We start from the raw sequence: 12,514 nt of genomic DNA on the forward strand, positions 1-12,514 counted from the left end.
CAGCCCTCTGCATGCCCTCCTTCACTACATCCATGACCCTCCTCTGCGGTTTTCTTCTTTTCCTCCTGCCTGGAAGATATAGCGACAAAATGATAATGGCTTAAAAATATAGCATCAATCCATATGATGCAAACTGTGTTTTTTCCATATGTGACATTGGAGGTGACAATTACTACCTTCATACTTATTTCTAACCAAGACTGCCAGATGCGTTTGGGGTGGGGATTGCCCCACCTTCACTTTACACCATTGTTCTACATTTTCTAATAAGCGATCCAATTTTCAATTATTCCTGTCCACTCAGTTCAGTGCAGACATTATGAAGTCTTTTTGTGTTGTGTTGACTGTTTTTTTTTCCCACTCTAAGGGCCCCTGAAATTTAACAGACTTCAAAAGACAACAAATAGATTTTTTTATGCTATTACAATTCATGCAGGCCCAATAGGAACAAATTCACTGAGAGCAGTTTTCATTTTTTCTAAAATTTTACGTAATAAATTTTGTATTCAGTGATCTTAAAGTAATAAAAGAGCGTTTTTTTTGTCTTGTTTTTTTGTCATTTCTGCACAAATAGATGCACTTTTAAGAATCTGTAACTTCCCATTTCTCTATGTACGTATGCGTACATAGATACAGTGAAATGTATTCTTATGATAAGACTCTAAAAACAATCTATACATTAGAAAATTGATGTATCTCTTGATTGAAACCCCCTGAGGATCACCACTTTTGTTCTTGTTCCCTGTTTTATCTGAACTCTGTGCAATAACTGTTTTCTGTAAATTGTGTTTATTTATTTATTTTGCACATTTAAGGGTATTTGTGTGTTAATTTGCATGATTTTGTCCCCACTGTGAAGAGAAAGATGGTGGTGGTGGCTTGTAGGTAGGTGAACCCATCTTTCTATGGCAAGGTTACCTTTTAAAATCCCTGCTTTCAGCCTCTTCAGACGGTAATTTTGATTTTACTTTTTGAACCCCCACCACCCACATATCAAATGAAACTGCTGCCTGCGTAACTACAAACTATCCCAAAACTAGATGCTTCTTGTGTTTGCCTTCTCTGTGGAGAAGGCAAACGAACTCAACAACTTCTTCAACAGGTTTGACCAGCCCACAACCCCCCCACCCTCACCTTCACTACAGAGTCCAATCCCCACTCTCCTACCTCCCTCGCTTCCCCCCCTTCCTGACACCATGACACCCCCCTCCTCCAATCCCTCTCTCAGCAGCAAGACATCTCCCCCCCTCCCCTCCTCCCAAACATCTCCCAGTGTCACAGTGGATCAGGTCAGGAGACAACTGAGGAAGCTTCGCCCCAGAAAGGCAGCAGGCCCAGACAAGGTGTGTCCTAGGATGCTAAAGGCGTGTGCTGCTGAACTTGGGGAGCCGCTACAACGAGTCTTCAACCTCAGTCTGCGACTGGGGAGAGTGCCCGCCCTATGGAAGACATCCTGCATCGTCCCGGTCCCCAAAAAGAACCGGCCCAATGAGCTGAATGACTTCCGACCGGTGGCACTGACGTCACATCTTATGAAGACTCTAGAGCGGCTCTTCCTCAACCTCCTCCGACCACAGGTACAACATGCCCAGGACCCACTACAGTTTGCATACAAGGCGGGTGTCGGAGTGGAGGATGCCATCCTGTACCTCCTACACAGAGCCCACTCACACCTGGATGGGGGAAAAGGCACGGTCAGGATCCTGTTTCTTGACTTTTCCAGTGCCTTTAATACCATCCGGCCCTGTATGCTTCAGGAAAAACTGAACAGGATGGAGGTGGACCCCTGCCTGGTGGCTTGGATCTCCGACTACCTCACCGACAGACCACAGTACGTCAGGCTGAAGGACATCACGTCTGACACAGTGGTCAGCAGCACAGGAGCACCACAGGGAACTGTGCTGTCCCCTCTTCTCTTCACCCTGTACACCTCTGACTTCTGCTACAACTCTGAATTATGCCACATTCAGAAGTTTGCAGACGACACAGCCATCATGGGGTGTATCTGGGATGATCAGGAAGAGGAGTACAGAAGTCTGGTGAGGAACTTTGTCGCATGGAGTCACACAAACCACCTGCAACTCAACACCTCAAAGACTAAGGAACTGGTTGTGGACTTCGGGAGGTCCAGAGAAGGTCCACTGCCAGTTCAGATAGAGGGGGAGGAGGTGGAGGTGGTCAACAAGTACAAGTACCTCGGGCTGTGGGTGGACAATAAACTGGACTGGTCATGCAACACAGAGCACCTGTATAAAAAAGCCCAAAGCCGACTGTACTTCCTCAGGAGGCTGAGGTCTTTTAACATCTGCAGGAAGCTCCTGAGGATGTTTTACCAGTCGGTGGTTGCTGGAGTACTTTTCTATGCTGTGGTGTGCTGGGGGAGCAGCACAGCAAAGAAGGACTCATCCAGGCTGGAGAAACTGATCAGGAGGGCTAGCTCTGTGGTCGGCATGAAGCTGGACACTCTGGTGACAGTGGCAGAGAAAAGGACATTAAAGAAACTGATGGACATTATGGACAATGCCAGACATCCTCTGCACACGGCCATAAACAACCAGAAGAGTCTGTTCAGTGACAGGTTGCTTCTCCCAAAGACAAGAACTAACAGACTTAAAAACTCCTTTGTCCCACACGCCATCAGACTGTTTAACTCCTCCCTGGAGGGGAGAGGGAGGGGAAACAGGAGGACAAAGGAGGGGGGAACAACTAAGCTGTAGTGCCTCTTCACCTCACTGTGCAATACCTTTTGTGCAATACTTTTGTAAATAGTCAACGGTGCAATAGACTCAATACTTGAAATGTGCAATTCACTTGTATTTTTATTTTTATTCCTATTTATTCTATTTATCCCCTTCGTATATTTTATTTATATTGTCTCTGTATTTATATATATATATATGTGTGTGTGTGTGTGTGTGTGTGTGTGTATTATATATTTATATATATATAATATTCTGTAACTCTGTAACTTCTGTCGGTGCTGTGCTTTTTTGGAAATCGAATTTCCCAGAGGAACCCACCCGAGGGATTAATAAAGTTCTATCTAATCTAATCTAATCTAAAAGCAATATGCCAGTAATAACAGGAATTTCACACACAGCATTTAGCCAATCACCCGTACCAGTTCTCCCAGGGCAGTTTTTTGGTACTCATGTTGATTGCCTGGCAAAAAAAATAAATAATACAAAATCCTGAAGGCCACTGTGCCTCTGCACTGTGTCCCTCGTGGGGCTAAAAGTGGGTCAGATAAACTGCCGCCTCCCCTCAGGTTTTTAGCTCTGCCTGTTGTGAGTTTCACCGGCAGTGAGTCGAGCCCGGCTTTTCTCAGGTCACCGTCACAAAATGTAAAAACTGTCATCCATTCATTACGCTTGAGCTCCACTGTGGAGCTTATTACCTGTGTAATCAAGAACCTCATAGAGACCTGTCAGCGCCTCCCGCTACATGACAGATCAACTCTGTGAAAAGCAATATTGTCCACATAATATCCCTCTTTTATGAAATGACTGCTTCTCTAACAGAAATAAGGGGCTGGTTGACTGAACACAAATAGCATCTGCACAACATAATTATATTAGCACCATTACTGTCTTTTGTAATCTGTGAATTGATGAATATTTCACAATTTTAACACAAACAATTGTTGAATACAAACCAGAGAGACACGTAAGATCTGGGCGAGCATTTTTTGTGAAAAAGGTAGAGGTTCCAACACTGGCGTGTAGAGGAGCATTGTGTGTTACCAGCTAATCTCTGGCTGTCAGTTCTGCTTAAAATGGGGAGTTAGCTAGCCTAGTGAGGGACAGTGTGTTCATGCACCGCATCTATTATCTGTCACACAACATCTGGCACCAGGAAGTTGATGTGCTTCCTCATTCTGCTTTTTAAAACTCAGTCGCTGGGAAAAAATAAAGCAGATGGATATCTGCAGGGGCTGTATTCAATCAAGTAGAAAGAAAGAAACAAATACAGAGACAAACTAAATCCCAATAGTATACTGTATCTTTACCAGGCTCCATGGCAAATGCACAAACTCGACCACCATGATATATCCCTGTGAGATTGCTCTCAAGCTTCAATGATCAAGCAACTATGAGAGGAAAATGTTGTGCAAAACCTGGTTTGGGTCCTGTTTATTCTCTGGAGAGATGCAAACTTGGACCTCAGAGGCTGGGTGTGGCCATACTTACAATGAAGGATCTTTCTCAACAACGACACACACTGAGGGAGATTTGGAGAACAGATCCTTACCGTATTCTCTGTGAAATTGTAATCCAGGGAGTACTGTAATTTGCCCAGTTTCTGGTCCTCCTTGGGCTCTGCCTCTTTCTCCGTTTCAGTCAGCCCTGTCTCCGCATCCTCCTCATCCTTCAAGGCCTGAAGGAGACACCCACCAAGAGTCAGTGTCGCCTGTTTGCCGCTGGTGCTAGCACCCTGCCAGCCATTCCCCGCCCAGGTCCTGCCACCGGACCTACTCCTGTAAAAGCTCCCACTTGTTTTATGGTATACAAGGGAGAGGGGAGGGGGGGGGGAGCAAGCACTAAAACACCATAGCAGTTAACACCAGGACATGCTGTGTGATGCACTAAAACCCCGGGCCTGGTCCCCCGATGGTGCTTTTCTATCAATCTCTGGGTTTTTCAGTCTGAAGGGGGGGAAAGATCAAATGATGGCGCCAGAAATGAGAATGGGCAGGCATTAGTGGAAGAAGAAGGGTGGAGGGTGGAGAGAAATTAGAGAGAGATGATAAAAAGAGGCAGACAGAGAGAAAGAAAGAGATGCCTCTAGAAAAGATCATAGTAAGACAATTCCCTTGATGTTATTTCAGGCAGATCAAGTCTCTGGCAAAAACACATATCAACTGGGAACTGTCCGAAGTGGCAGAGAGTGAGAAGTGAAGTTGCCCTTTCCTAGACTGACACTGAGGTGAGGACAGCAGGTGGTGGCTCTGGTGATAGTGAAGGGGGTGTGGGGGGTGGAGGAGTTTGTTATAAGAACAACATGCGATTGAAGAGGCAAAGACTAGGTCTCAAGGTCATTCATTCAGCATCAAAAGTTGCCTTCCAAGAAGTCTCTTTCACTAGGCATGCAGAGCATTCTCTGTTGTACAAAACAGTGCTCTTATGTGAGTCCCCATTCCCAAAGTTTGGTTACATCCTCAAACATACAGTCGCATTGTCATCATAGCCCTAAAGGTTGAATGTTACCCCCTACGCCGATGGTAGCTAGAAGCATCATGCCAGCGGTGGGTGGGTAGATGTTGGTTAAAGGGGTTGTAATGTACCTCCCTGCTCCAGTTTGTCAAGTTGTGAAAGCAAAAGGCTGAACAACACTGATTGGTTTTAAAATTTGCCACTGAGCCACCTGGTCTCTGTCTTTGGTGAGCAAATCCAGTTGGGGCCTTTTTTTTTTTCTTTCTTTTTTTAAAGACAGAAAAAGAGAAGCGGGTAAAATGATTGAGGAAATAATATTCCCTAATTTAACGAAAGTGTTTCCTTTAAACCAACTTGTGTGCGACTTTGCTACACCTGGGTTGACAGATGTGGTTGCAGATGCTGTGAAGCTTCCTTTTCATCACTAAGCTTCAAAAGAGCTTTTACTTGTAGAGCCTCTCAATCATTCTAGTTTGCTTGCCACCACTCGTTTGAAATGCAAATGAAAGATTCAAAAGGCAGGAGACTTTAGCTTGGCACGAGGATCAGTGTGGTTCAACCTTATCAATGCGCACCCAGTGTTTCTTTCATACATATATATGTGCATATGCAGCTTGTACACACATATATGCAGTCGATATACATGTACTGTATGCATAGTTACATATATTTGGTTCTATGGGAGTAGTAGTTGTTTTCAAGAGGCTACAAAAAAAACGTCAGAGCAGCAGGCTTAAGAAGATCCAACAGCAATTAGGAACCTACCGCCAGTGACCATCCCGAACAGTCATCAGACACAACACAGATAAGGAGGACATAGAAGGAAGAAACACAAATTAAAACAACCACACACAGGAGTTAACACACCAGAGTCTGGGCACACCAGGAGAAATGACCGCCTGCCTCGAAAGTGGCAGATTCACCAATCTCAGAGATTAGCTATTAGGGTGTCCAGTAACTGATGTCTTTTATTTTGATTAAAGCCTCTTTAGTTATAATTTTAAAAGCTGGATGGTGCAAAGACGGGAAGACTATTGGACATTAATGAAAACTCTTGTAATCTAACATGCTGCAGCGCTGCGTCGGATTGAATGACCTTGGTGGTTAATAAAGTTTTCCGCACTTCACTATTATCTAAGAAAATAAAAGACTTCTTAACATTTAAGTTATAATTAGCTCTTTTTCAAAAAAGAAGTCAGTCAAATGAACTAAGAAAACAATGTCAGTGGTTTCCGTCTACGTGGGTCCGACAGCAAGGGTGTTGCAGCAAATTAAACACACTGTGTGCACGATTCCACCGAGTGAAACGACGCTCTGCTGGTGCAATTAGTGTGCTAACTCCATATCAAGTGTTAGCGTGTCACCGTTTCCTCGTTCTGTGCAGTTGAAAAGTAAGAGTTTCGCCATTTGTGTATCATTTGGTGACGTCATTTCTCTGGGTGGATACCACTTCATTACACAGCAAACGTTACTCACACTCTTCAACAAGTGAGCAGGTCCTCATATGACCAAAACCATAAAAAATATTCAAAGAATGAATGAAAAGCACAAAAATTATAAGCAGGAGAAACAAAAGAGACTAAAAGGTTCTCTTAAATCTGAAGCCACCTTAAGTGACTTTAATTTCCTTTAGTAAAAAAAAAAGGCTGAATGCAACTCTTTGGCTGCAATAAACACATAACACACAGAAAATATATGTGGTACAGTAGCAGCTCTTGCACCAAAAAATGCAACTTATTGAGAGCTATTCACTGTTATTAGTCACGTAACTGCTGCACAGTCCTGGATGGCAAAACACATGAAAATCCAAAAAATTGCAGCATAAAATGTCGATATTCCATCAGTTTCAAGCCACAAATAGTTGCTAAAAACAGTGGCAATGGTTTAAATCTATCGTAAGGAGAGTCCTTCTCCTTAGACTGCCGTGTTTAGATTTTTGATGTAGAGGGGCAAACTGTTCTGCTGTTCGAAGGCTGGTTTATTCTCAGTTGCGAACACTCTCTGTTTTACTTCTTTCGAGTCAGCTTAAAGGCTGTTTAATTAGGCACAGGTGTAGCTGTTAAATACTTCTCAGGTAAATTCACACAAAATTTATGTAACAGGGCCCTGGTGGACTTGCTGGACGTAAAAAAAATTGCTTGAGAGGTGAAAATCACTGTGTCATTGTAGAGTCTTTACCTCACGATATAAAGCACCGTGAGCTCTCCGATGTTGTCATTATTATTATTATTATTGAAAGAATAGAATAGAATTTATTGCTTCATTGGCAAAACTATAGTGAGTGTTACTAAACCAGGTCATAATATATACACGTAATCCCTATGGCCTCCGTTTCAGACAGTTTTCTTCTACTCTTAGCTCTGTATAGTGACTAAAGACAGGAAGGGGATGTCAGGAACACATCCCGAACTGTGAACATTGGTTAAAGAAGGATTATTCTTAAATGTAAATCATGCCAAGCTATGGCAGTAGAGCTCAAGATTAAAATATATCACTGGAAATTTAGCGTACTATGTTTAAAAGGCACAACCTGCTGGACAAGAAGGATTGAATGTGGTTGGAATCCGTGTTGTACTGTTAGCTTTTCTAGCCCCTGTAAACAAACTGAGTCACTCCTGGATCCAATAAAAAAAACCAAACTTATATTTGGGTGGAAACAGCTAGAAGACAGCAGGGAAAAAAGTCTGGTTTTGCCATCCAGGTGGGCGCTACTATGATACTATGATGTTACGTGGAAACTGTGTATATAGTTGAAAATGTTCTCTTAACAAATCAATTTGGTGAACTAATTTGTAATCATACAGAATCAGATTTCCTAAAACTGTAAGAAAAAAAAAAAAAATATATTTCAAACACAGCATCAAATATTTTGGCATTAAGCTTCCTATTCAATTAGGATTGTGGGGATGGTAATTTTTCAGAATTTTAATAACAAAAGTTAAAAAAGTCGTTACCTCGGTTTTGGCCCCATCTATGACGTCCTTCATGTTGATGGCATTTTTGCCCTTGTCTTTGCCCTTCTTTTTGTTTTTCTTCTTGAATATCCATTTTTTGCAGACACAGAAGCAGCAAGCTAACACCAGGATGATGGCCACAAAGGCAATCGAGACGATGGCCCACGATGGCACTGTGAGAAGGACAAACAACAAAGAGATGTTCAGAAGTAGGAGTGAATCTTGGAGGCAAGTGAAAAACATTTCAGTGAACACTCTGAACCAAAGACCTGAAAAGTAGAGATTGTACCAAATTACAGGTGAGATAAAAGCAGGAAAAGCGTGTGTGACTACAGAGTTGGTACAACAGATCAGCACTAAGTCCATCAAAAAGTGTCAAGACTCCTAAAGATCGGACCTGACTGAACGGCTTCAGCCAATTTAGTGGAAGTAACAGATGTTGGCATTTTCCACTTGCCATTTAAACAAAAGATTCTCAGACAGCTGACACTTTCACGGTAATCACCGGCAACACAGAACTTGCTTTGGAGCGAGAGCTGTGGTGAATTGGCAGGGTGTGCCGGAGAGGCATTAGCAGAGGTGTGACCATGACAATCCACTGATGCAGTAAAACCAAACGGGTTCACGGGGTGGCGAGGGGTTTGCTTTCACATTGTTCTCATGCTCTAAGCTTTCATATTACCTTTAAAAAATTTAATTGATCTTTTGTGTTTGGATTTAAGGCTTTGGGTTTCCTTTTAAATTTTCCCCAGAAACACTGCAGGTTTAGACAGAAACTTTCCTCCGAGGGAAACCTGCTGAGCCTAATCTCAGTGGTTACATTAAACCTGAACATTTTTAAGATAAAAAGCTGGAGAATAACTTTTTGGACCAGGCTGTCTTCCTTTTTAGTTTAAAGTTGTTATTGTTTTTTCACCTGCAAGTCAAATTTACAATGGACTAATTTTGACCTTTTCAAAAGAAAAAGAAAGAAAGAAAAATGCTATATTATTATTATTATCATTATTATTATTAGTCTATCCCACTGTGAAAACAGTATAATAGTCCATCAATGGTTCCATTGACCCTAATGTTTGTACCAGCAGGAATAATAAAGTTTATTTTATTACATGTGCCATTGCTTGTTTGATTCTTTTTTGCATAATTTGGGATTTTTATCCTGATATTAGATTAGTTTATCCGAATCAAATTCTTAATTGTAATTTAGAGACACGAACAGGGCTGACGACACACCAGAGGAACATCTTATTTACTGCATCTGTGCTGAATTAAATAAAACAATAACAGCTCAGTGTTAGTGTTAATTATTTTAAAGTAAATTAACTTTAAACCAGAAGCTGATCCATAAAGTTAAAGCAGATGTTCATCCTCCCACATGTAACCTCTACTGTAACATCTGTTTATGTAAACGTGCTACCTAAAATGTCCCTATAGAAATAACACATTGAATAGGAATAATTCTCAATTTTGCTGCTTTTGTTTTTCCTATTTTTTATATAGTTGATGCTGCTTCGCATCTTGTTAGTGTGAAAATACAAAAACATAACAAAAAGTAGCCAATTAGTGTAAAAAACACGATGATTTTCCACGTTTTTGAGTCAGCAACCACCACTGTTCTGTTCAGATCAAATGTTAACACTAGACAAAAACAAAAACAGCATGATAATATTACATGCATCATAAAAAAAGTAGTGAAGTAAAAACACTGTTTTGGAGAAGAAAGACAAAAGACCAAAAAAATGCTATTTTTTGTATCTAATCACTGAGATTTGACGTTGTTTATGAGTCTGTTTCCACCACTTGAGCAGCTCTGATCCTCAGTGGTGCTTCTGGATGGTTCATCAAGACTATTTTGAAAGTTTCATGTTGGGCAAAGTATTTAAAATAATACTTTTACGTCACACTTCCGTGAGCACTTCTTGGCAGTTACTAGTTTAATCACTAATTAATCAGATCTAGACATGTCGTCTAGATCTGATTATGGCAGCAGAATTAGAGTAAAATAACAAAAGAAAACCAGCAGGAGCAACAACAGAAACTTAATTAATTTAGTATCACCTAATGATCTTTATGCAAGTTAAAAGTTTGGAATCGAGAGTTTTGAGTTTGTCCCTTAAAACTCCCTTTGAAAAAGTGATTTCTTCACAGCACACGTGCAGCTACTGTTGTTCAGTTATGATTAAAACGGTTCCTAACAGGACAAAAAACAAAACAAAGTGCACTTTCACTGTGGTGACATACGAGTCGTTACTTTTCACTCCACCATATGCTACTGGCCTGCACTATAAGCCTGACTGGAGAAATTGGACAAGCAGCAATCAACACTGTCACACTGTCAGACGCTCGGCTCAACAGCACAGTGACAGCCAGCTGCAAACACGTTGACACCTATCTCAACTATAGCCAGCAGTCAGCTGGCGCTGCCTGGTGCGGACACACAGGGATACAGTGTACACCACACAAACATAACGATTGAAGGAGAAGTGGGCGGTTTTTAAGCACCGGAGGGACAGCAGCCCAGATGCAATGAAAATAATGAGAAGCCTCACAACAGACTTCCCTGTTCAGCTGTCACAATCACTGCTCCTTGACTCTACTCAGCAGATACCAAACACCTGGCAGCCCACTCCTCATTTTAACACTGAGCAATAACAAACTGTTTAAGGAGCAAATTTTCTGTGTTAATTCAGGCCGGCCACAAAGCCAAGCTCAGCTGCAATCAGGGCAGATGGGCTCATCTTTACAACAAATACAGTTGCTACACATCTGTAAGCTGCTTTGCAACCCACTCCCACTTAACCTCTGACCTAAGTCATATCTGTTGTCACTGATGCCCGTTCTGTTCTTGCTGCTGTTCTCCACACCTTAAGCGTTCAACACCACCAAGAGGTCACAAAACCCATCCATACAACCGAATATAAGAAAGGAATTTGGGGGGGGGGGGGGGCACCAGACAGATATAATACTTGCCATTCTCTTAAATCCTACAAAATAATAGAAAACATCAGTCAGCCCTTTGAAGACTTTATCTGGAAAAACTCCAGAATGACCCATCAAAATGGAAAACCCTATTACAAACTCTCTCTGGGGTTTTGCTCACCAACATTCAGCTGCAGTTCCTTTGCTGAGGTCCAAGGGGGAGGGGGGAGAAAGGGAGAGAGGAGGAAAAGAAATCGATTCTTTTGACAAAATCAATAAGCACTCTCCTCCAAGGAAAAACAGTGAGTGATGCTCTAAAATAACTTCGGGATCTACAGCTTTGGCCTTGCCTTGGAGCAGCGTGGTAATGGAGGTGAAACTGGATAGGCCTCGTTTACAATGAGCCAAATAAAACCAGGAGTATTTCCTTTACAAACTTGACACCGTGCACAGAATAAACTCTTGAGCCGGGAAGTGTTCGCTTTCTCACTCCTTAGACACACAAGGCTGATTTTTATTGGGAGTTTGTCAGTCTTGTTATATTTATGAAGCAAGAAGATTCAAAGGAATTAATTACACATCACTCGTGAAGAGAGCATACTCTGAAAACCACACCCAGTTGAGAGGCCCACAATACCCAACTATGGGCAGTAACCATGGCTGAGCTGGCCGACTGGGAGAAGTGGGATACTTCCCCGTGACCTGGGGGGTAGCATTGTGGCACGCTGTGAAGAATCAATGGATCGCAAAGAAATCCACGCATCACGCGCAGCTCATTTGGCCACAGACTGTGTCCTCTCACTGTGGTCTCCACACAAGTGCACATGCTAAAGACATCTCTCCCTCTCTGTAAGGAAAGTAACGGGAAGCAGGAAATATCAGAGACGTTGATAAGATAAAAAGAAATGATGAAAGCGGGAGGGAGAGAATGAAAATTAGTGCAAGTTACGAGTTAGTCTAAAATAGGAGCTAAAACACTGTTTGGCTCTTCCACATTCTTGCAGCTCATGACTGCTTTCGTGAACGTGTGCATGAAGTTTTCTGGCTGGTAAGTGTGAACTCGCTGTATCTTAGTCACTGTTTAAAAAGTCTAGTTTATTTCTATTGCTCCTCTCTCTTTATATATGTGTATGTGCAATGACTGGTGTATTCCTAGTGAGTTTAAATGGTGCATCCACAACCACTGCAAACGTAATGTTGTTATATATACAGTGGGGCAAAAAAGTATTTAGTCAGCCACCGATTGTGCAAGTTCCCCCACTTAAAATGATGACAGAGGTCAGTAATTTGCACCAGAGGTACACTTCAACTGTGAGAGACAGAATGTGAAAAAAAAATCCATGAATCCACATGGTAGGATTTGTAAAGAATTTATTCGTAAATCAGGGTGGTATTAAGTATTTGGTCAATAACAAAAATACAACTCAATACTTTGTAACATAACCTTTGTTGGCAATAACAGAGGTCAAACGTTTACTATAGGTCTTT

At 41.9% G+C, this 12,514-nt stretch overlaps 1 protein-coding gene across 4 annotated transcripts in view; it reads right to left on the bottom strand.

The window, feature by feature from the left end:
- The window catches only part of syt1a (synaptotagmin Ia), a 217,026-nt gene that overhangs the window by 35,959 nt on the left and 168,553 nt on the right, over positions 1-12,514 (bottom strand). For 3 of the 4 annotated variants that reach the window (XM_085386887.1, XM_085386888.1, XM_085386889.1), the window contains 2 exons: positions 8,108-8,280; positions 4,252-4,377 (listed from right to left, as the gene is read on the bottom strand). In XM_085386887.1, the coding sequence (XP_085243013.1) occupies positions 4,252-4,377; positions 8,108-8,280 (299 nt within the window). The remainder of the gene's footprint in view (positions 1-4,251; positions 4,378-8,107; positions 8,281-12,514) is intronic. The other variant, XM_085386890.1, reaches the window with a different exon arrangement.

This window comes from Rhamphochromis longiceps, linkage group LG17, assembly GCF_057381845.1.
Source record: "Rhamphochromis longiceps isolate RC_006_pf linkage group LG17, R_longiceps_female_GT1.1, whole genome shotgun sequence".
Classification (NCBI taxonomy): domain Eukaryota; kingdom Metazoa; phylum Chordata; class Actinopteri; order Cichliformes; family Cichlidae; genus Rhamphochromis; species Rhamphochromis longiceps.